This window comes from Podarcis pityusensis, assembly GCF_964106645.2.
Source record: "Podarcis pityusensis genome assembly, chromosome: 6".
Lineage (NCBI taxonomy): Eukaryota > Metazoa > Chordata > Lepidosauria > Squamata > Lacertidae > Podarcis > Podarcis pityusensis.
Window position 1 is genome coordinate 3,825,978 of NC_138030.1, and position 25,534 is coordinate 3,851,511.

The 25,534-nt window shown below is 41.9% G+C and overlaps 1 protein-coding gene across 5 annotated transcripts in view; it reads right to left on the bottom strand.

Moving 5' to 3' along the window:
• Positions 1-8,342: 8,342 nt before the first annotated feature.
• RAD21L1 (RAD21 cohesin complex component like 1) overlaps positions 8,343-25,534 on the bottom strand; it is a 28,477-nt gene continuing 11,285 nt past the window's right edge. For all 5 annotated transcript variants that reach the window (XM_081011260.1, XM_081011257.1, XM_081011258.1 and 2 more), the window contains exons 9-15: positions 18,013-18,117; positions 16,385-16,614; positions 15,245-15,326; positions 14,845-14,951; positions 13,124-13,219; positions 11,922-12,002; positions 8,343-9,450 (exon numbers count right to left, since the gene is read on the bottom strand). In XM_081011260.1, coding sequence (XP_080867386.1) covers positions 9,262-9,450; positions 11,922-12,002; positions 13,124-13,219; positions 14,845-14,951; positions 15,245-15,326; positions 16,385-16,614; positions 18,013-18,117 — 890 coding nt within the window. In that variant the 3' untranslated portion in view covers positions 8,343-9,261. The remainder of the gene's footprint in view (positions 9,451-11,921; positions 12,003-13,123; positions 13,220-14,844; positions 14,952-15,244; positions 15,327-16,384; positions 16,615-18,012; positions 18,118-25,534) is intronic.

Here is a 25,534-nt window from a genome sequence, read left to right on the forward strand (position 1 = left end):
TGATCTTTAAGCCGCTTAACAGCTGATGCTAAGCCGCTTATCAGCTGATCGTTAAGCCGCTTATCAGCTGATCTTTAAGCTGGCTAAGCCGCTAATACTGTTGCGCTAAGCCGCTAAACCTCTAATGGGCTTGCTTCGCAAGACGAAAAAACCCGCAAGACGAAGAGACTCTTGGAACGGATTCTTTTCGTCTTGCGAGGCACCACTGTACTTTTTAAAAATGTGTTTGATTAGGTCTGAGACGATAATGGTGCCTAATCATTGATAACATATTTGGTCGGTTGCAATCTTATACTTACCTGCCTAGCTGTAAGCCCCATTGAACTCAGTGGATGTTACTTTAAGTAGGCAATTTTATTATTTATATGCCGCCAATCTGACTGGGTTTCCCCAGCCACTCTGGGCAGCTCCCAACAAAATATTAAAAACACAGTAAAACATCAGCCTTTAAAAACTTCCCTGAACAGGGCTGCCTTCAATAATAATAATTTTATTATTTATATACTGTTCGTTGGAACCAATAAGCACACACCATTCTCCTCTCAGACCCTCACACCATTTTTCAATCTTTTATGTAGTCCACAATTAATACCACAAGCCCCCAAAAGTAGTAACAGATTTTTAAATTTTTTTAAAAAAAATTGTATGCATTTCTGGGCCAGGTAGCTACAAAAACTGAATTCAGTAGACCTGATGATTCTTTGGCATTAATTACCGTATTTTTCGCTCTATAAGATGCACCAGACCACAAGACGCACCTAGTTTTTGGAGGAGGAAAACAAGAAAAAAAAATAAATTCTGAATCTCAGAAGCCAGAACAGCAAGAGGGATCGCTGTGCAGTGAAAGCAGCGATCCTTCTTGCTGTTCTGGCTTTTGGGATAGCTGCATTCGCTCCATAAGACGCACACACATTTCCCCTTACTTTTTAGGAGGGGAAAAGTGAGTCTTATAGAGCAAAAAATACGGTAGTTACATGCTATTGTCAGATATGTGGGCTAATCGTGTTTTGCTAAAGTTTGCATTTCTCCAAGTAGAAGTGAACCCCGGGCAGAGGGAAGGCTGCCCAATACCCAACCCCTGCTCTTAATAGCCATATCACTGGCATTCTCTCAGGGCCTCTCCAGGCTGGTCTTTTGTACTGGGAATATTCTGCAGCATGTTGTTGGCACAAGACTGGTGTATTAGTGATGGGTTTATTTTCTTCCATTCATTATTCTGTGTTGCTTCCCCAATTCTACCACAGTACTACTGTCTGGAGGAACTATAGTGGAACAGAAGTTAGAGACCCCACCCCACCCCCAGCATTCAGACCCCTCCAGAGATCCTTTTTAAAATTGTGCATCCGTGATTATTTGTGCACATGATGCCAGCAGGGCAATTGTATGCAATACCACTTTGCACCTGCAAAGGTTTGGGGGCAGCCTTACTGCTTCATTTCCAGTCAGGCATATCCTGTAATTTGAACACATTTGTGGTTTTATGCAGTATGATGTTATTTTGTGTTATTAAGATTCTGGTTTTGTTATCTCACACTAACGAAATGTGGTGTGTGTGTGTGTGTGTGTGTGTGTAGAGATGATAGATAGATAGATGATAGATAGATAGATAGATAGATAGATAGATAGATGATAGATAGATGATAGATAGATAGATAGATGTTGTTGTTGTTTAGTCGTTTAGTCGTGTCCGACTCTTCATGACTCCGTGGACCAGACCACGCCAGGCACTCCTGTCTTCCACTGCCTCCTGCAGTTTGGTCAAACTCATGCTGGTAGCTTTGAGAACACTGTCCCACCATCTCATCCTCTGTTGTCCCCTTCTCCTTGCGCCCTCCATCTTTCCCAACATCAGGGTCTTTTCCAGGGAGTCTTCTCTTCTCATGAGGTGGCCAAAGTATTGGAGCCTCAGCTTCAGGATCTGTCCTTCCAGTGAGCACTCAGGGCTGATTCCCTTCAGAATGGAGAGGTTTGATCTTCTTGCAGTCCATGGGACTCTCAAGAGTCTCCTCCAGCACCAGAATTCAAAAGCGTCAATTCTTCGGCGATCAGCCTTCTTGATGGTCCAGCTCTCACTTCCATACATCACTACTGGGAAAACCATAGCTTTGACTATACGGACCTTTGTTGGCAAGGTGATGTCCAAGAAAACTCCATATTTCTACAGTGTCCTCAGTGTTGCATGCAGTAAAGCAAAAGACAAATTTCTACTTGGGGGATCCCACGTACTAAATTATGGGTATCAATTATTTAATTTCTTGGCTATTATCTCCAGCTTTGGCAATTAGTAGCACAATGTGTCCTATACACCAATCACGAACCCATTACCAAAGTGTGGATTCCTATGTGGACAAAACACCACCATCAGCAGAATCCCCAATTTTTTAGTACTACAAAAAAATCTTTAGAGGGGAAAATAATCTCCAGTGTCTACTGTGGACACTGAATGCTGACATTGGGGAAAATTGGGATAGGATGGGAAATCATCTGGGATGTATAGTGCATTTATCTTGGAAGAGGGCATGAGTGGCACTTCAATAATTTGTTGCAAGTCCTATTTTATTTTTATTAGTAACTGCAAAAGATTAGCTGAGTAGGAAGAGGAGCAGGATCCTGTGGTGGATTAAAAACTTATTTTTGTTAGGGATTGTAGGACAAGACCTACCAAGGAAAATAAAGAACTTATTTATGTATGCGACAACAGCGGCAAGAGTCTTGATAGCACAAGGATGGAAGAATGAGGAAACCCTGACAAAAGAACAGTGGCAAGAGAAATTGATGAACTATGCAGAACTGGCGAAATTAACATGCAAATTGCGAGATAAGGACAACTGTGACTTTAAAGAAGAATGGGAACTTTTTACAAATTATTTAAAAAGACAACAAAATGAACTGGACTCCTTGGCAGGTTTTGAATAAACATACACAAATTTATTGAGGGTTAATATAGTAGACAGATAATAAAAGGATATATACAATTTTACAGTATGCAGAGAATAACATGAGTTGAGAAATCAGAGAGAGGAGCTGAGGGAAGTCTTGGGGGGAGGGAAAAAAGGGGGGGAAATAATGAAGATGATTTGTTTTGATAATTTGTTATGTTGAAATTGTTAATAATTTTTTTAAAAACTTATTTCCGATAGCCTAAGTTTTTGGGAGGCTAGAGGACTCTCTGATTTCCTTGCTCTGTAAAGGTTATTGTTGCATTTCCTCCTTTTATCTCCAGCCCCACAAGGTAAGATTATCCCAAAGGTGCCAACTGATGTGACAGACTACATGTTACATGCAAAAGTGTTCCATGGTAACTAAATGGCTTTTTTGGGGAGGAAGAAAAGCTGTAGGCAGAAGGAGAGACTTGGAAAAGAGAAGCGGAGGAGGCAGCAGTGAATGTTTCCTCCGCCTGCCAGCCATTTCTCTGCTCAAAACTGCAACCCACCAGGTGTCCCCCTCCCTTTTCAAATGTGTTTATCCTCATTCTCTGGTGTATGACACCCCCTTGTGATGCAACAGAATAGTATCCCGTCTCCTCCCACCCACCCGGCACTTTCAGAAAACCATCACCTAACACATCCGCCTGAAGCTGCCTGTGGTTTTTCAGCGAGCCAGCATCACACTGTGAGAACTCAGGATAATTTGTAGCTAAGGATCAAATGGGAAACCCTACAAGAGAGAGAGCAAAACGCAACGGCGTTATGAAAGCAACAAATCAGCCTGCACGCTTATTTTTCGTTTTGTGCAGTTTCCAGCAGTACAACCTGCCAGTGTTTCATTCTATGCTACTGTATTGCTCCAGCTACTGCAGAGTTCAAGGGCATTTTCCTTCCCCTTGCGGGCAAGCCCCCTGCTGGTCTTCATCTCCTAACACTGATGACACTCACACTGTGTGCATCCCATACTGTGCTATCCTCTCCTGCACTGTTCTGATCTCTTTGAGCAGCCTTTCAGCTCTGCTACCACACTGGCGGGGGGGGGGGGGACAAAGGACACTCAAATAATGGTAGCCAAGTGTGGTTGTTATTGTTGTTATCTCTAGTCCACATTTCCTCCCAAAAAAACTGCCCTGGGATCTACAGGTAAAGGGCGGTATACAGTTCCACCTTTGGAATCCCGGGAATGTCCAGGAAAATCTGGACATATGGCAGCCCTAGCTACACCATACTACCAAACACACAATTATTTTAACCACTGCATTTGCTCTATCCCAGGCATGTCCAGCTCCCAAGAGACTACGATCTACTCACAGTATAAAAACTGGCAGTGATCAACCCATTGTCATTGAAGGAGCCAGAGTTGTTGAGCTTTTTTTGGGGGGCAGAGATCAACCAGGAACACCCCGCGATCGACCAGTAGATCGCAATCAACCTGTTGGGCGTGCCTGCTCTATTCTAACGCTGAAAAAAAAAGTTCTATTGCCTACTTAAAAGAGTTCCTTATCCAAGTTTTTGGACTTTCCTTGTCCATTTTGTGGACTTCTATACTCTTCGCTCAGCTGGTTAGAGTGGGGCGTTGATAACGCCAAGGTTAGTGCGCACCCCGGAAATGATCTCTTTCAGCTTCTGCCTTCTGGAAGAAGGTACAGGGTTATAAAGACTAGGACTAGCAGCCTGAGAAACAGTTTCTATCCAAATGCGATTTTGGTTTTAAACGCAGTGTAAGGAGTCTCTATGGGAGTATATTGTATTTTAAAAATGGGGTATCAGAGTTTTTAGGGGGCTAACCAGATGGGGATAGCTGGGATAGCAGGCTTGTTGGTTTTGAATGTCTTACGTAGATTCCGCCCCGCCCCCCCAATTTCGTTGTTCTGTATGGGACAATGACAATAAAGATTATCGTATCGTACCGTTACGGGTTTGAACCCCATGTGGGCCACCTGCATCTTCCTTCATTGCAGAGGGGTTGGACTAGATGACTCTCTGGTCCCTTCCAACTCTACAATTCTATGATTCTTACCTCCATTCTGCAGACACATCCTCCACAAATCAGCAACACATCCTATTAGCACCAGCCTCCCAGGAAAATACCAAGTGCAACCCAATTGTTCACATACAACATCATCATTCTCTACCTATTAGTGGGAAAGGGTGAAACACAGAAGATTTAATTTTGGGTTGCTTTCCATAAATTCCCCCACATTTTTCCTCATACACTCACGATTCACCCAGTAACTACAGTTCACTCTCAGAGGCATATGAAATTGGGTTCCAGTCAAGACTGAGGAATACTTACCAGCAATTTCATGAAGACTCTTGAAGTGAATAGAAAAGTAACCTGTTAGAACAGAAGAACCCTCTTGCTTCCAGAGTGAAATGACATAAGGGCAATAACAAACCAGGCTGGAGCTACCAGAAGTGCAAATTACAATTTGTAAAAAGCATTAATGAAGAGCCTAAGCAAGAGATTATTTTGTTTGCTTGATTTGTAAAAAGTTGAGTATGCTACATACTCATTTTTGCTGATGTGTTTCAAATTTGTGTCCAATTCCTACAACCCTAAATGTTTGCCAAATATGCCTTGCCCTCAACACTTTGTGAGCCGATATTTTTTTTCACAAACTGAAACAGTCAGCCCATATTCTACAGTGCATCTCAGATTATGTAAATTGGCTGTTAGGTATGCTTTTGCGTGCTGTATATAGCTGGCAAGCAATGAAGTCTTCATTCCAAGAAAGAATGAAGGCACTAATTCTGCAACCTCATTATCCCTGTAGATCCTTCCTGTCTGGATGAATCAATTACCATGTTTCATTCACTCACTTTTTATAGGGGCTTCTATACAATGCTGTCAACAAATCATTGTCATTCTGCATTTCCCTGTGGTTTGTCTCCCTTTTCTCAGACTTTTCAGAAGAACAGAGGAGGAGTGTAAGTGCAATGTAGATGCCCTTAGTGCTACTCTTGACATGAGCCATGAAAATCAGGCAGGCAAACTTAGTCCAGCTCAGCACACATTCACTAAAGCCTTTGTAGTGGGTACTGCTGTATCACCACCTATATTTTTAGTTGATATTTCACAGACAGCTCAGAGGTCTGAAACCTTGGAAATCCACTGCCAGTAGATGTAGACAGTATCAAGCTAGATGGGCCACTGGTGTGACTCAGTAGAAGGAGCGTCTCCACCCCCATCGTTCTGCCCGGACACTGAGGTCCAGCACCAAGGGCCTTCTGGCGGTTCCCTCACTGCGAGAAGCCAAGTTACAGGGAACCAGGAGAGGGCCTTCTCGGTAGTGGCACCCTCCCTGTGGAACGCCCTCCCACCAGATGTTAAAGAGAAAAATAACTACCAAACTTTTAGAAGACATCTGAAGGCAGCCCTGTTTAGGGAAGCTGTTAATGTTTAACAGGTTATTGTATTTTAATATTTTGTTGGAAGCCTCCCAGAGTGGCTGGGGAAACCTAGCCAGATGGGCGGGGTATAAATAATAATTATGGTTTTTATTATTATTTATTATTATTATTATTATTATCTGTTCCAATACATAAGGTGGCCAGGTAAGTAATGGGAAGAAAAGCTTACATCCTCCTGCCAGATGCAGTCTCTAAAGAGCCATACACCAAGATGTTTCAGCAGCAAACCATAGCTAGATGATGAGATGGCAGACAGTTTTCACACATTCCTGAGCAGAAGTCTATTGAGTGTCAGTCCCAAATATTCTGCCAATCTCTATGCAACTGGTGGGGCTGAGTGGTAAGAGCCTTGTTGCAGTGGGTAATAGCTGTGCTCCCTGTGCGTGTGTCTATCTGTGTGCATGCACGCATGCATGTATGTATGTATGTATGTGCAGGCTGTTTCTTTGCCTTTCTTAAAAACAAAACAAACGAACATGAAGGGTTGAAGCTAATTGAAGTCATTGTGCAAATGTAAAAACTTCTACTCATGCAGTGGAACTTCTCTCTCTTCTCCCTCCATACTCCACTACACTCCTACCAACCTTAGGGCAGGGGTCAGCAAAGCTTTTCAGCAAGGGGCCGGTCCACTGTCCCTCAGACCTTGTGGGGGGCCAGACTATATTTTGGAAGAAAAAAAAATATGAACGAATACCTATGTCCCACAAATAACCCAGAGATGCATTTTAAATAAAAGGGACACATTCTACTCATGTAGAAACACGCTGATTCCCGGACTGTCTGTGGGCCGGATTTAGAAAGCAATTGGGCCAGTTCAGGCCCCCAGGCCTTAGTTTGCCTACCCATGGCTTAGGGAAACCCCCAGCGCCAATTGTGTGGGGTGGTGGGGCTTTCTGATACAACTCAATGTGTCTGCACCAGCTGCATGGGCCAAGACTTGTATGTCCAAATCACACATGAAGGTTGTGTATGTGTGTTGTGTGTGTACAGTTTTTAGAGAACAGGGACTAGCAATGATGTCAAAGTTCCCAAAAGTAAGCTTAAAACCTTCCCCCAAAAAATCACGTTTGCCTCCATGGGTGACTGGGTTCCATACTACTCTCCAGTTGCATCTTCTGTGGCACTGGGGAGGGCAGAGAGAGAAGAGGCCTGTCGGAATCCTCCAACATGGGCAAATCAGCTCTCTAAGGCTGCAGAGTTTTCCAAACTGGAATGAAGTCGCTGCAAAGCCAAGAATCCAAACAGCTACAGACAGATCCAATGAAGAGCCAGTGAACCATGAACAGGTATAATATATCAAATAATATTCCTAATAGGGACACAAATATGAGGGGTAAAACCCTCCTCATATATCCACAGCTTATTTCCCTATATCCACCCCCTCAAGCTTTTTTGAGGACCATTTCACTTCAATTGTTGGTGGACACAGACTACGAAGCAGATCAGCTGTGGACAAGGAAGGATTTAGCATCTCCATGCTGCTTCTGCACCAGGAATCAGACCCCTTGTCCCCCTGGTTTGTGTATGGTTTAAGGTTTGAGTAACTGGCTGAAGGTTTAAGCAAACTACCGTGTGGCCATCAAGTCTAGTTTGGCTCTTGGCACTGTTTAAGTTTGACGACATTTTTGCTAAGCTTCCCGCCCCGGTACACAGTGCATCAAATTATACAATTTCAGGTTCAAAAATGCATTTACTTAATGAGTCAAAAGTTTCAGGAGATAGAAGGGGGAAAAAATCAAAACACTGTATTTAACAAGACAGAGCTGTTCCACCAGGCCTTTGGCCAGGGCACAGCCTGACTCCCTCCCTCGGCAATCTTCGCGGAGCTCTGGCTCAATAGTTGCCAGCGGCTTGAATTAATTAATTTTATAACGAATGATTTTAGACTGTTGTTTATGCTGTACTTTTGTACTGTTTTATTGTTGTTAGCCGCCCTGAGCCCGGCTTCGGCTGGGGAGGGCGGGATATAAATAAAATTTTTTATTATTATTATTATTAACGACACAGGTTATATAGGAGAACACATACATATATACAACTATTTTATAAGAGTTCCAGCATCCATATTTTGGGGCTAAACCATAGTGAGCAATTGGTCTGTCTCATCACTTTCTGGGGCGGGGGTCCCTTTCTGCAGCCTAAGGGTGTCCCTGGATGGTACTCAAGATTCAATACTGCAAAGCAAGGAGTAGGATGAGGAGGCAGGTAGCACTCCTTTTGGAACACTCCTGTGTCACCAATCCAAAGCCACCATTGCCACTATACTTCAAGCGTCTGCGAAGTGCAAACTCAAATACCCAGTGTGTGGTGTCTGTGGGGACTTGGGTGCACATCAGAAATGCATCCAGTTCCTGAAATAGGGCAACATACAGAACAAGCATCACGTTTGCCTTAATGAAATTATTACAATGTTCCATACAGTGCGCAGTAACTAAAAATGTTAAATAATACAAATGTCGGTCAAGAAGACCACAGCTGTACAGAATTCCCATTATTGCTACGTGCCAATATCCACATTTTGATAGCTAACCATCAGCCAGTTTTGCATACAGAATCAAACATAGCTAACCCTGTTTTTACTTCATATGGAAAACAGAAAAACAGGTAGCCTATGTAAATTATACTTTAACATTTTTTAAAACCAACAACAGGAGCAGTGTTCCTCCTAACATACAGCTTGAACTCTGGATGTGCTAATTAAACAAAGGCATTGTGTTTTTTCTTTTTAACAATATAATATTTCCGCACATAGTCTATTAGCTCTTGTTCTTAAGTGCATGTGCACATCTATGCAGTGGAGGACACTGTCTAATCCAAAGATCTAGGTATGCTGTAAGGTGTCTCTTTACAACTTTCATAGAATGCAGAGCACAGTTTTCAACCATAGCAACTAATGGTCCAAAGGAGACCACTCTACCCTTCAGAGAGTATGGAAGTTTGGACCCACCGTCACCACAATGTCAGCATAGGGAGCAGCCTGGCTCACCTCAATAGCTCGTTCTTTCTTTAGAACAAGCAAGCTAAAGAATTTCTCTGCAACTTCTTTCTTTGTCTTGTTTTTACAGAGGGCCAGAAAACTGAAAGACTTTGCTCCTGTCTGGTACATGTCCTGCATAGGGAACAAAACAAAGGAATAAACCAACGAGGTGATGTTCAGTTTTACACATGAAAATGATTGGTGAGCAGCTGTGTGATAGATGCTGCACTATTCAGTATTATATTCATCACAACGTTTGTTGATGGAAGGAATCGGGCTTTGGTGAAAGGGTCTTACAGATTGCCCTTCTACTTCCTATTTATCCCCATATTTCTCACTTCATATATAAAGACATAACCATTCACTACTCTCCGTGGGCATAGCCAGGACTTTGGGGGGGGGGGCAGAACCTCAGTTACCAATGTATTTTTGATTTTATATTTTTATTGATCTGGGGGAGGGGCAGCTGCCTCTTCCTGCCCCACCTTGGCTATTCCCATGTTACTCTCACATACACACTATGTTGTATGTCATCGCTGAGAAACCTGCAGCTCTCTAGAAGTCATTGGACTTCCTGTCAGCTTCAGCCACAGTGGCCAATGATTAGGGATGAAATAAACTGTAGTCGAACAGATTCCCCAGCCCTGCATCAGGAAGCATTCAAGCCCGCTGCTTGTCAGAGCATAGACAGGGGTCAGCAAACCTTTTCAGAAGGCCGGTCCACTGTCCCTCAGACCTTGTGGGGGCTGGACTATACAGTGGTACCTCGGGTTAAGTACTTAATTCATTCCGGAGGTCCGTTCTTAACCTGAAACTGTTCTTAACCTGAAGACCACTTTAGCTAATGGTGCCTCCCGCTGCTGCTGTGCTGCCGGAGCACGATTTCTGTTCTCATCCTGAAGCAAAGTTCTTAACCCGAGGTACTATTTCTGTGTTGGTGGAGTCTGTAACCTGAAGCGTCTATAACCTGAGGTACCACTGTATTTTTTTGGGGAAAATGAACTAATTTCTATGCCCCACACATAACCCAGAGATGCATTTTAAATAAAAGCACACATTCTACTCATGTAAAAACACCAGGCAGGCCCCACAAATAACCCAGAGATGCATTTTGAATAAAAGGGCACATTCTACTCATGTAAAAACATGCTGATTCCCGGACTGTCCGCGGGCTGGATTGAGAAGGAGATTGGGCCAGATTCGGCCCCCGGGCCTTAGTTTGCCTACCCATAGCAGAGGACTATCAAAAGAGCCCTGCAAAAACAGAGCAAAGGCCTATCTAGCACAGCATTTCCATCCAATGAAGCTGAGGGTGGGAGATTTAGGACAAGCAAAAGGAAGTTCCAAAGGAAACGCAGGGCTACTTGAATTCACTATCACAAGGTATGGTCAAGAAGATATTGTTGAAAGGGGAATGAAGTTGACAAATTAATGGAGGACAAGGGTACACATGGCTTCTAGTCATGACGGGTATTGGTCCCTCTAGAATCAGAGGCAGCATGCCTCTTAACATCAGTTGCAGGGGAACAATGCAAGGGGGCTATAGGCTTTGCACCCAAGTCATGTGTGAATGACTCACGACGGGTTCACAGCCTGCAGTTCTTTGCAAACAGCTCTCACAGGAGACAGAGGCTGAGCCACATTAAGGGAAGGAAGCATCCTTTGCCCCCACCAATAACTTTGCTTTGTTAGCTTGTGGCAGTGGCGTTGCTGACGGGGATTTTGGACAGCGTGCTTCTCTTGGCTTTTATTTCAAGATTGCATACACCTCTCAGGAAAGAGTAAGGCTCTGTGCATCGAGAAGACAGCACAGCCAAAAAAAGAGGCCACAAATTGCCATTGATATACAGGATATACCTCTAAGACAGGCTTCCTCAAACTCAGCTCTCCAGATGTTTTTGGCCTGCAACTCCCATGATCCCTAGCTAGCAGGACCAGTGGTTAGGGATGATGGGAATTGTAGTCTCAAAATTGTAGCCATGTTTGAGGAAGCCTGCTCTAAGAGTTACAGAGTTTAGACTTAGGGACATTTTGATAATTTTTCCTCATAGTAAAGACATACTTGCATTTGATTTCATTTATTTTTATGTGCAGCTATTTTATTATAATCAGGGCACAACAACTCACATAGACTTGGCAGGCATTCTTTTTATTAACTTGTTGGCAAATATTGTGGCCATGTTAATATGTAATTGTGAACCATGGTTTAGCGCTACATTAGCCTAGCCTTTTCCTAGGCTCAGACACTACCTGTTCGTTCAGAAGGATTCAGGAAGCTTTTGCTTTCTCTTAACCACAGCTTGTTTCTTCCAAACTAGCTTAACACTTACAATGTGTTTTATAAAAGCAAAGTGCCACCTTTGAACCATGAGTTATGAAGTGGCCTTGTTGAAACTTAACACTGTGCTAATCTACGGTTTTAAATTTGGACAAAATAACAGGTCATGGTTAAGCCGAAGGAAAGCAAAAGCTTCTCAAACACTCCTAGCAGCTGTTTGGGAAGAGGAGAGGAAGAAGCAGCATATGAACTTAGGCCCATTCATGTAGCACTAACTAAACCATGGTTCAGCATTATATTTGAATGTGTTTAAAAAGCAACTTACCCGGAAAGTATTTAGCAAATCTACAGCTCTTTTATCCTTTTCTTTTTCTTCTTCATTATCTGGAGCATTGTCTTCATTTCCCTACATTATAAAGCAACGCAAGGACTTATAACAGCCACTCAAAGGGTAAATGATGAATGATTATGCTCCTTAAAAGTGTGAAAAAATTCACAGATTTCCCCAGAATTCTGCTGCACATTTGTGGTCTCACAGAAATTTACCAAGGAACTACTCAGTCAAGTTCATTTTGCAAACATGGTCATATGGTTAGACTAGTATCTTAGTACTGCTACCGAAAAGTGTCAGTACAACTGTACACTTAAAGTTACAAAGCTGTCTCAGTTTTTACTTACACATTTATTTTTGAAGTATTTTTTTTATCCTATTTTTCTTTAAGGCTTAAAGGTTTAAACCAGGGTGGCCAACTTGTGGCCCTCAAGATGTTGTTGGACTACAGCTCCCATCTTCCATGACCATTGACCGCAGGGTTGATGGGAGTTGGAGTCGGGCCACAAGTTGGCCACCACCCCAGCTTAAACCAAATAAGTTTTCAACAAAAACAAAGACACTAAACATGCAAAAATCAACCAACAACCAACAGTGCAAATACAATTATAATCCATATTACATTTTCAGATGAAAACTCATAAAACATAGCAGCAGGAACAGAAGCAAGCACACAGAAATCCGCCTTCCACAAACTCAGACCACTGGTCCATCTAGATCAGTATTTTCTAAACTGACTTGGGACAGCTCTCCAGGATTACAGGTTTATCTTCTAGCCCTGAAATTGCTGGAGATCGATACTCTTCTCACTAGCCTTTCTGAAGAGTCAGGTTTTTTAATTTGGTCCTTGAAGGATCTCAGGATAGGAGCTAAGATTGGCCTTCTTGTGGAGGGTATTCTTTTAGGCAGCAGGCCTGGGGCTGGTTAATATTCTACAGCTTTTTAAATGTGTTTGTGATGGTGGTGTGTTATTGTTTTGTTTCACTGGGAAAACAGCACGGGGTAGGGGCGAAATCCTCTGCATGGCTGCTAGTTGCCAAAATCACAACAAATGTGAAATCTGAAAGCAGCTCTTAATCATATCCTCAAGAATGACCCTAAAAGTCCGTGGATAACATTGGATCCAGTTATACTAGACATAACCATTCTTATTTATTGGGTGACAGATAAAACTTGGAACAAATCATAAAACATACCTTTTCCACTGCAACCTGCTTACCCTCAACCTCTAGTCTTACAGAAGTCTCTTGGGTAGAGCCATCAGACGCAGCAGGCACTCCACCATCACTTTCCTGATATTACAAGTTTGGGAGGGGGGAGTGATCAGTCTCTTAGCAAACAAAATTTAATTCTCAGTAATGTTCTTTTTGAGCATATGTTCATTACTCAGTAGCAGATGAATATTTCAGGCTAGACAGAGCTTCTGTGTTGAATTTTATGGTTCCTTTTTTGGACTAAATGTGAGATGTAGAAGCTAAATAGCTGGATCTATTGGAATTTCACCTAAGAACAAGGCCCCAATTCTGTTGAAAGCATAGTTTTTTCCATAATATAACTGGATGTGTAGTCTTTCTTTGCTCTACTCCAAGACTGTTTTTTACACTGCAATCTCACACATGTTGACTCAGAAGTCAGCTCCACTAAGTTCACTTACTAGCTCAGCTGGTTAGAGCATGGTTCTGAAAACACCAAGGTTGCAGGCTTTATCTCTGTATGGGACAGCTGCATATTCCTGCATTGCTGTGGTTGACTCAATGAACCTCAGGGTCCCTTCCAACTCTACAATTCTATGATTCTAAGCCAAGTGTACCTATGACGCTAGTCTTACAGAGAGGGGACTGTCACTAAACTCCACTTATATCAGAATATGGATATGACAGCATGGCTAAGGTATTGGGATGATGAGGAGGCTTCCTGTCCTAAAAGGACAACTCAAAAAAAGAAACATTAATAAGGGAATGAGAAGAGAAGAAAACTGAAAAGAGGAAAATAAGCTCCCAATGGAATTATAGTGTGCAGGATGACACTACAATGGTTCTTCAACATTAACTTCGTTGGACTGGTCATGTTGTGTGGATGCCTGATGATAGTCTTCCAAAGCAACTACTCTATTCCGAACTTAAAAATGGAAAGCGGAATGCTGGTGGTCAACAAAAGAGGTTTAAAGACACTCTCAAGGCAAATCTAAAAAAATGTAGTATAAACACCGACAACTGGGAAACACTTGCCTGCGAGCGCTCCAGCTGGAGAACAGCCTTTACCAAAGGTGTCATGGGCTTTGAAGACACTCAAACTCAGGACGCAAGGGAGAAACATGCTAAGAGGAAGGCACAATTGGCAAATCCACACCGTGATCAATTCCCACTGGGAAACCAATGTCCCCACTGTGGAAGGACGTGTGGATCTAGAATTGGCCTCCACAGTCACTTACGGACTCATTGTTAAAACCGTGTTTATGGAAGACAATCTTACTCGGCTACGAGGGATCGCCAAAGACTACTTCTTTTATAGTATGAACTGCTATTTCAGCTAAAGCACCCAGTTATGGTGTATCATTAATTTCTCAGACTTCAGGAAAAACCCCAGAGGAACCTACCCAAACTCATTTTGTTAAGCAGTAAGGAACCAAGACAAGACCCTTACAAAAGTATGGCTGTCTGACAGTAGTGCATTGAGCAAGGCTGAGCTTCCAGATTCCTAGTGTCTGGTGGAGCTGCATGATGCTGACAGACTTTAAGAGGGCTAAAATATTTTCCAGACTACTCCGGGAAAGGGAAGAAGTGATGTGTAGAGCACAGACCCCAATCTCTCTCCTCTCCCCCACCCCCTAGATGGAAGGGAAGTAGTTTCAGGCTTTTCATGGCGCCATGGAAAACTTAAGTGCACAGTAATATGACTTTACACTGAAAGTACTTACCATAGGTTCAACAATTTCTTTATTTCCCATTTCTTCTCTGCTACTTTGTGACACAAACTGATAAGTTGTGTCTTGCATAGCTTTTGGAATCTCTGCTGTTGGCAATTCTGAATTGACAACAAAATAGCAATAAGATAATCACACTTAACTTCTTGACTACTGCACCAGTCTAACCACACCACCACTGAGCGACAGGGCCCAGTCATACAGCTATTTCATGGCTCAGTTGATAAATGACTTTTCCATTACTGGAATATGTGCAAACACAGATCTGCACCTTCTGAATTTAAGCATGCTCTTCTTTAGGGTACACTTGCTGAATGTGGTGCATTCCCCCCAAAACTACAGATGGAGGAGTTATAACAACTAGCTGAAAATAGACATAATTCTAAAATCTTGCCTTGGACATCTTGTTTTTTGCTTCTTTCAACTGCAAGCTCTTGCAACCTTTTTCTTCCATACCTGAGACTTTTAGCAAAGAGCTGTAAAAACAGAATTCATATATATTTTTTCTCTGCAATTCTGGAATATGACTTTCATATTAATGAATCAAAAACTTAGTAAGTGACAACTAATATGACAGCTCTTGACTTGCTTAACCTTTTCATTGATAAAGAAAGCTTCTGTAGATATTTAGAAATGCCTAACTCACTATTAAATATATTCCCTTGGGATGTAGGCAAACTTGATCCCTAAGCCACCTCTTCCCCTGGGAAATCTCCATTAGCTGTAGTACACCTAGCAGACCTTCCAAGAGACCTTCCTTTCCAAGACCAGATAATTCAGGAACAAATCAGATTACTTGGGAACACACTAAAGAAACCTAACAAACATCTAAGAGGGATGGATGCCAAGTGCTACCTTTAGCCAGTTTTAGGAACCATTTCCCCCCCTTTTCCCTAAGCTTCTGGCTCTTAATTTGAAGAGCGATATTTCCTCCTTTAGTGGGGCAGGACCTGTAGTCCTGCCATTTTGTTTAGCTATTTTTATTTGTATCGTTGTAGTAGGTATTTATTGTTGTTTTTAAATGCTTAGCAACAGAAGCAGCTTTAATAGCTGACTATTGGATCTGCAGAACATATGGATAATTCTGATAATCTCGTACTTGCTTTGTGATCTTTGCAATACCCCAGACATTAAAGTCTGTGAAAATATATTGGATGGAGCCGTTCTGAACACACAATATTTCAAGATATATACACAAATATGGCAACAATGCAGAAGCATATATGGTGTTCTTCCAGACTGTTGTGATTTTCAGGTGGGATTCAATTACAAATTGCCAAATTCAGGTTGCAAAATTACACTTGATTGTTGCTGGGAGGTCTTGTGCAACAAACACACTTCCCCCAAAGATCAGACTTTTTGCAAGAAGGAAAGTGATTGGAAAATATCCTGGAAAGCATAGGAAACTCCCCACAAACACATCAGAATGAATGCACACTAAATAGTCAACATCATCTTAGCTCCCTGCAAAGAAATCACAAAAACTACTCAACAAATAGGCTGTCTGGAAGCCCCTAAAATAACAAACTGTTACCTTTTGCAAATCTTCACTAATTGTAGTCTGGGTAGGTCTGCCCAGAAGTTTATCCGCACTCCCCAAGTCCTGTAAAATCATCAGCCTTCTTGTAGGGGGTGCAATATCTAATGCAGTTAATGTGTCTTCATAGTCCATAAGCTGGTTTTGCATAGCTTTTCTGCTTAGCTGATTCACATAATCAACAAGTAACTTTCTTTTCTTCTTCCTTCTTTGTTTCCTTGTGAGAACTAGATAAAAGGCACATTCACAAGTGAAATATTGCAAGTCAATCCAATGAATAGGGTAGCAAAGGATCAGTTTTTTGCCTTTGGGTAGCGTTGCCATATTTCAAATGGAGAAAATCCAGATAGAAAAGTTGTTTGACAAAATCATAAAAAGCCATTTTGGAGTTTTTTTAAATGGAAAAACGGTACTGCCGACATGGACTGCCATACATCCGGATTTTCCTGGACATTTACTGATTTCTGCCCTGACACTGCTAGACACAGCAGTATTCCGGATATGACCGGGAAATTCTGCATGTATGGCAACCTTAGTTTGGGGGTAACTTCGGAGCAAGTGCAAGACGACCCCCCTTAACATCATCTGCTGTGGGACTGGCCTTGTCCCAATTGTTTTTGTGTTTATTTTAATTGTTGAGTGGAAGGGAGAGAAGATGGTGTTGCCCAAACTTGGGTCTCCAGCTGTTTTTCGACTACCACTCCCATCATTTGTAGCTAGCAAGGGATTTTGGGAAACAGTGGCCTAGGACAGGGGTCGGCAACCTAAGGACCATGTGCCACAAGCAGCCCACAGGGGTCGTTTAACTGGCCCATGAGCTGCCCGCTTGGCGAGTCCCTGCATGCTGCAGTAAACCGGTGCAGCATGGCGCAGGGACTTGCTTTTGCGGTGCCGAAAATCGCATCTGCACAGACACAGAAGCTGGAAATCGTGGGGGGGGGGGCACGATCCGGCCCACGGAGGGATCTCTGCTGGAGTGAACCAGCCCAGGCAAGGTAAACCTTGCCGACCCCTGGTCTAGGAGGAGAGGAGCTCGGGAGAGCGGGAAACTCAGTGGTTCTGGGTAAGAGAAGGGATGGTGTGGGATGTGAGGCAGGCCAGGTAAGGGGCACACAGTAAAGGCAGTTAGTATCTGTTTTGTGTGCCAGCCCCCCCCCCCAACCTGGGGAATTGTGTTTCTCCTATCGCTCAACCCTTAGTCTGCGGCTGCTGCTGTTTAATACCAGGACAACTCTGAATAACATCTTCCTCATCCATGATCTGATTGTGGATGAGGAGGCTGATCTGGTTTGCTTCACTAAGACTTTGGTGTGTGAGAGAGCAGGCTGGAGTTGGTCTTACCCAGCTGTCCCTACCTGGGGGCAGACTATGGGGTTAGGGAGGGGCAGTTGTTGTGGTCTATAGAAAACCCATCTCTCTCTTCTCAGGCTCTCTGTCCAGTTGTGTGGGGATCTAGTGTGGGGGTTCCTGGGTAATCGGGACAGATTAGGGATTCTGCTAGTTTACTGCCCGCCTAGTTGCCCAGAAGTCTCCTTGCCTGAGCTGACAGAGCTGGCATTGGAGGTGGTATTGAGGACTCCCAAGTTTTATGTTTTCATTCAAGAGCAAAATGCGACCAATCTAACCTGAATTGTCAAGTGTTTCAAGTACAAATTCTTCTTCCTCACTGAGCAACAAGGTGGTTTCATTAACTGGGCAACTTCTTGCTTCCTGCTCAGATTTAGGATCACCTGCAAAACACCAATCCATAACCAGTATAGAATTATTCCACAATGGTAAATAATGAAAGGCTGAATGGTACATTATACGGAAGGATTCCATTTTTAAATTAGTTATTTTTGTACATGTGCCTGAGGAATGTATTGCCACTTAATGTTTTGCATACTGTATAGCATTCTTGTATTTTATTGCATGTAATCAACAATTCAATGGGAAATTACTCCCAGGTAAGTGTGTATACAACTGCAGCCTTACCCTATAAAGGAAATTTAAAACCTACACTAGTGGTGGTGTTGTTTTTTAAGGGCAGAAACCGTGCTAATTAAAATGTGCGTTCAATATACCGTATTTTGTGCTCTATAAGACGCACCAGACCACAAGACGCACCTAGTTTTTGGAGGAGGAAAACAAGTAAAAAAAATATTCTGAATCTCAGAAGCCAGAACAGCAAGAGGGATCGCTGCGGGACTTCCGGGGGCGGCGCGAACGGCAATGGCGGTCCTCTTCTGAACGGGAGAGGAGGCTCCGCAGGCAACGGGTCGTCCGCTACGGCGAAGCGGAGACCCATTCTGGAAAACCCCAGGCGGCAAGAGCCTGGGGTCTTGAGGCTCGGTGGGCGCCTTGAGCGACCCTCCAAGCGCAAAAGGAACCCCGTAAGGGGCTCCGGAGCGCGGAGGGGGGTTGCGGCGCTGAGAGCTGCTTCACAGCCTGAGGAGCGAAGCCGCGCTGCTGCTGCCGATGAGCGCTGATCCCTTTTCCTGCTAAATTACGGATTCGGACGAAAAGCAACTAACTTGTGAGTAAAAGACTGAGTCACTTGAAATTAGAGACTTTAAAGGGAAAATCTAAATTGGCTTGAACTTGGCTGAAAGCGGAGAGACGTGGAAGCAGGAAGTCCGTCTTCCGCAGCCATTGAACTTGAAAAAAGCAATCAGCTGGAGGAGTGGAGGCTGAAAGAAAGAGATCCTAAGCTTTACAGATCTAAGCATCTACTGAACTTGCATCTTAAAGTAAAGACTTTAAGCTAAAGATTTGGGATTATTACTTGCACTTGACTTTCCTCCTTTTATTGGATTACAAATTAGAAGGTGAAACCCAGAGTCAGGAGCTGCCTGAGCACTAAGGGAGCTGTCAGTACTGCAGATTTGGATACTGTATATTGGAACTTGAAACAATCTGAGGGTATTGAGACCTTTCAAATTTGAAACACTCTTTTTGGAGATAAATAAGCACTGTCTGTAACAAAGTGACCATTTATAAACTCTGCTAAACATTTGTATTTGAAGGTTCTTGGACATTAAATTAGACTCTGAAAGACATTTTAAGCTCCCTCTAGAGGATTGGATTAAAACAGTGACTTTACATGCACATTTTACTTTCGATTCCCTTGTTGTTTGCTTGCTCTGGACCTTTCCATTCCCATGGGAATAACTCAGTGTGACCTTGACTGATAGATAACGTTGGAATGAGTGGCACAAGAAAAAGAGGGAGAGCTAAACAAACAACTTTAACAACTCTAACCTCAGCCTCGCAGACACGTAGATCATCTGTACCTACTTTGCCCTCAGAAGTGGAGGGAGAGGGCGAAGCAGAGCAGCTACAATTGGAAGATATGGCCTCAGGAGTATCTGTCTCTGTTCTAGACAAAATTTTTGAAAAATTGGAAGCTTTGGACAAGAAAGTAGATGCGCAATCAGCAAAGATTGACAAAAATACAGAATGTCTAAATAAATTAACTACACAAGTGGTACAGAATGCACAAGCAATTGGACAGTTAACGGAGGCCTCAGCAGAAAATCGGAAATTGGCTGAGGACACCAGACAAAAATTAGAAAATTTAGAGCAAGAGGTAAGACCACTCACTAAACAAGTCGGGGAACATCAGATTTATCTCTCCATGATAGAACTGCGAAATCGTGAGAATAACTTGAGGATTAGATCATTACAAGAGGCAGAAGAAGGACATCTAACTGAGTTTTTGACCAAAGAATTCTCCAAGTTCTGGAATTTGGAAGAAAAGGACTTTAAAATCGTGTCAGCTTTCAGACTTGGAAGATTCATAAAGAAGGAGAGGCCCAGAGACTGTTTGATAACATTGAGATCAAAGGAAGAAAGGGATAAGATCTTGGGCCTACATTTCGTAAAATCACTGGAGGTTTGGGATAGAAGAATTGAAATCTATAAAGATATCCCAAGACTACTGCTGGATCTTAGAGCCGCCTATTCTGAACTTGCTAAACTACTAAGGAGCAACGCAATTCCATTCAGGTGGGAATTTCCCCAAGGAATATCTTTTACCTTTAGAGGGAGAAAGGTTAAAGTAAGAACACCGGAAGAGAGAGACAAATTCCTGTCTACATACGGAGAGGACCTTCAAAAAGGAATTGAACTACCTTCTGGGCCTGAGGCAACGCCAGTACCAACACCAGCACCTGTGGAACCTGAAGATCCTGAGAACAAGATACCATCCCTTGAAAAATAACCAGATAGTTCAGGATGTCTCTGCAACTGTTGAGCTGGAATATTAATGGTTGTAACATTCCGGAAAAAAGGAAGAAAATATTTCATATATTAAAAAAAGAACAATTGGACATTATTTGTTTACAAGAAACACATGTGACGAGGCTCCACAGAAAAGTGTTAATAAATAAAAGATTGGGCCAGGAATTTGTATCGTCGGACAAAGTTAAGAAGAGAGGTGTGGTGATATATGCAAAAGAGAGCCTGTCACCTAAATTCCTATTTAAAGATGAACATGGAAGAATTTTGGCTATTGAGATACAATATCAAGGAGAGAAACTGCTGATATTAGGAATCTATGCACCTAATGAAGGGAAATCGGAATTTTACAAGAAGCTGCAGGAGACAATGCTGGACTATCTAGACTACAACAACATCATAATGATGGGAGATATGAATGGGGTCGTATCAACTAACATGGACAAGTCACAAAGTCAAAATGTTACAAAAGACGGCAGACTACCTAAAACCTTTTTTGAAATGACTGACAATATGGATTTGATTGACATTTGGAGGACAAAGAACCCACTAGGAAGAGAGGGAACATTCTTTTCTGAAGCCCAACTGACCTGGACAAGAATCGACCAAATATGGATTTCTAGAGGCCTGGCACCTAAGGTCAGAAAAGTGGAAATCTGCCCAAAAACCTGCTCCGACCATAATGCAGTAAAGATGGATATGACACTATTACCAACTGGATCCTTTAGATGGAAGATGAATGACAATTTGTTTAGAGATCAGGAAATTACCAAGAAGGCCCAAAAAGTTTTGAAGGACTACTTTGAGATAAACATGAATAATATGGTGGAAAAAAGAATAATCTGGGACGCAAGCAAAGCTGTAATGAGGGGATTCTTGATACAACAGAATGCAGTAAAGAAAAGAACACAAAATGAGAAAAAAGATAAGATCTTGGATAAAATAAAAGAATTAGAGAAGAAATTAAGAGTGAATCCGAAGTCACAGCCAACTCTGAGAGAAATTAAACTTTATCAAACACAATATTCTAAATTGATAAATCAGGAAATTGAATGGAAGGTTAAATTAATGAAACAAAAAACGTTTGAGTCGGCGAATAAATGTGGAAAACTGCTAGCTTGGCAGTTGAAGAGAAGACAAAGATTAAATACTGTTACAAACTTAGAGGTTGATGGAAAAAACATCCAGAATCCAGTGGATATTAGAAAGTGTTTCCAGAGATACTTCAAAAAATTATACACCCAAGGGCCGCAAGACGATGATGAGATTAAACAATTTTTGGCAAAAAACGGACTATCTAAATTGTCACAAGAAAATAGGACAATCCTGAATTCTAAAATAACACGACAGGAGATCGAACAAGCCATCCAGAACATGCAACTTGGCAAGTCTCCAGGACCAGATGGGCTGACCTCCAAGTACTATAAGACATTAAAAGACTATTTGATACAACCTTTGATGGAGGTCAGCAATGAAATTATGGAGGGGAAGAGGGCACCGGAGTCTTGGAAGGAAGCGTTCATCACATTAATACCAAAGTCGGAAGCTGAAAAGACACAACTTAAGAACTACCGTCCCATCTCTCTTTTAAACGTGGATTACAAAATATTTGCAGACATTTTGGCAAATAGATTTAAAAAAGTTTTAAATGAAGTAATTCATAAGGACCAGGCCGGCTTTCTCCCAGGTAGACATCTGTTTGCTAATACAAGGAACATTATTGACATTTTGGAACTTTTGCAAACAGATATAAATACAAAAGCAGTTTTAATTTTTATAGACGCGGAGAAGGCCTTTGACAATATCTCCTGGAAATTTATGATGGGAAATTTAAAAGAGATGGGAGTGGGACGGGGTTTTGAGAATGGGATTGAGGCGATATATTCAGAACAGAAAGCTAAACTGATAGTTAATAATGTGGTTACAGAAGAGTTTAAAATTGAAAAAGGGACACGACAAGGTTGCCCTATTTCCCCTTTGTTATTCATTTCGGTTCTGGAAGTGCTATTGAACATGATTAGAGGGGATCGGTTGGTGGAAGGAATTCAGGTCGGTCAGAAACAATATAAATTAAAAGCCTTTGCAGATGACCTGGTTTTGACCTTGCAGAAGCCAGAGCCCAGTACGAAAAGAGTATTACAACTGATTAATGACTTTGGTCGGGTGGCTGGATTCAAACTAAATAAACAGAAAACTAAGGTTTTGGGGAAAAATTTGACTGATACAGAGTCAGAACGGTTTCAGAATGAGACGGAACTTAATGTGGTTAAAAAAGTAAAATACCTAGGGGTAAACATAACAGTAAAAAATCTAAGTCTATTTAAGGACAATTATGAAAAATGCTGGACAGAAATTAAGAGAGACTTAGATAGTTGGTCAAAATTGAAACTTTCTTTGTTAGGCCGAATTGCTGCTATCAAGATGAATGTATTGCCAAGGATGTTGTTTTTATTTCAAACACTTCAGGTTTTGGACAAAACGGAGTGCTTCCAGAAGTGGCAGAGAGACATTTCTAAGTTTGTCTGGCAGGGCAAAAAGCCCAGAATTAAGTTTAAGATTTTAACCGATGCAAAACAAAGAGGGGGCTTTGCCCTGCCGGACTTAAAGTTGTATTATGAAGCCGCAGCGTTCTGCTGGCTAAAAGACTGGCTACTTCTTGAAGATACTGATGTGTTAGATTTGGAAGGGTTTAACAATGCCTTTGGATGGCATGCATATTTATGGTATGACAAGGTTAAAGCAAATAAGGCCTTTAAGAACCATATTGTCAGAAAATCATTGTTTAATGTCTGGACAAAATATAAAGACTTGCTGGAAAATAAAACACCAAGGTGGCTTTCACCTTTGGAAGCTAAGGCCCGAAAAAGACCCAATATGGAGGCTAAATGGCCAAAATATTGGGAAATACTAGAAAAGGATGGAGACAATTGGAAATTGCAGAGTTTGGAGAAAATGAAAGACAAAGTGCGAGATTGGTTACATTACGCTCAGATTAAAGAAGTTTTTAAAAATGATAAGAAACTAGGGTTCCAGGTGGAGAAATCGAAATTAGAAACAGAATTGTTAGAACCAAAGACTAAGGTACTTTCAAGGATGTATAACTTGCTGTTGAAATGGAATACACAAGACGAAACGGTTAAATCGGCTATGATAAGGTGGGCACAGGACATTGGGCACAATATCATGTTTGAGGACTGGGAGAGGTTGTGGAGTAATGGATTGAAATTTACTGCATGTAACGCTCTGAAAGAAAATGTAATGAAAATGATTTATAGATGGTATATGACCCCAGTCAAACTTGCCAAAATTTACCACCTGTCTGATAATAAGTGTTGGAAATGCAAAGAGTGTGAGGGAACGTTCTTCCACCTCTGGTGGACTTGCCCTAAAGTGAAGGCGTTCTGGGAAATGATTTATAATGAACTGAAAAAGGTATTTAAATATACCTTCACTAAGAAACCAGAGGCTTTCCTTCTGGGTATTGTCGGCCAAGGGGTGGCAAAGAAGGACCAGACATTTTTTATGTATGCAACAACAGCAGCAAGGATACTTCTCGCAAAACATTGGAAAACTCAAGATCTACCCACACTGGAAGAATGGCAGATACAACTGATAGACTATATGGAACTGGCTGAAATGACCGGCAGAATCCGTGACCTGGGAGAAGAGAGGACTGAGGAGGACTGGAAGAAATTTAAGAACTATTTACAAAAGTATTGTAATTTGAGTGAATGCTAAATAAGATGCTAGATCAAAATAACTGAGCACCACTAAATTTAGAAGTTTTTAAGAAAATAAGTAAGACTGTGAAACTTAGCTCCTTCTGAGAATTATAAGATTATGAAATATAGAAGGGATATAAGAATTTAAATAAGATGATAAATTGCTGACAAAACGTTACAACGATGAAAGTGGGAGCGGGAGATGTGAGGAAGTCCAAAGAAAATGTGAAAATATGTTAAGATCAATGTTATATTGCTTATTATGTTTATCTTTATTGTAAAACCTAATAAATTGCTTTAAAAAAAAAAGAGGGATCGCTGCGCAGTGAAAGCAGTGATCCCTCTTGCTGTTCTGGCTTCTGTGATAGCTGCGCAGCCTGCATTCGCTCCATAAGACGCACACACATCCCCCCCCCCTTTTTAGGAGGGAAAAAGTGAGTCTTATAGAGCAGAAAATACGGTATATGTTATGCTCCTGCATTATCTTTTACAATTGGCTCAAACAGGGCAAGAGGGGACCAGAGGGACTTTCTGACTTCACTTGCACAAGTTTAATTTCTAAAACAACAAAGAAGCTTGTGGCAGCTTAAAGGCAGATATTACAACATAAACCAAGTGACCATTCACAAAAGCTGCAACAGATATTAACAGGAAACCATTCTGCTGCATGGAATTCAATTTCTCAAACCTGTGCGACTGCAAACAGGTCCTTTTCAGTAGCAGCATCTAGGATGTAGAACAAATTCATACTGCCTACAGAAAACAGGTTTTTCATCAGGATGTAAAAGATGGCTTTACAGAGGTACCTCGGGTTACAGACGCTTCAGGTTACAGACTCCGCTAACCCAGAAATAGTACCTCGGGTTAGGAACTTTGCTTCAGGATGAGAACAGAAATCATGCAGCAGCGGCAGCGGGAGGCCCCATTAGCTAAAGTGGTGCTTCAGGTTAAGAACAGTTCAGGTTAAGAACGGACCTCCGGAACCAATTAAGTTTTTTACCTGAGGTACCACTGTATTTACCCAGACTTTCTGTCTTGCGTAGTTTTCTGTTGTTCTTGCTTTCTTTTATTGGTCTGCTACTCTACTTGTTTGGCCAAAACACTCTACTTTTGCCTGAAACACTCTTCTGCTCTAAGTGATCCTTGTGATTTTCAGATGAATTTTCATAATTAATTGTTAACATTTTATTATCTGGTGTTTTAATGT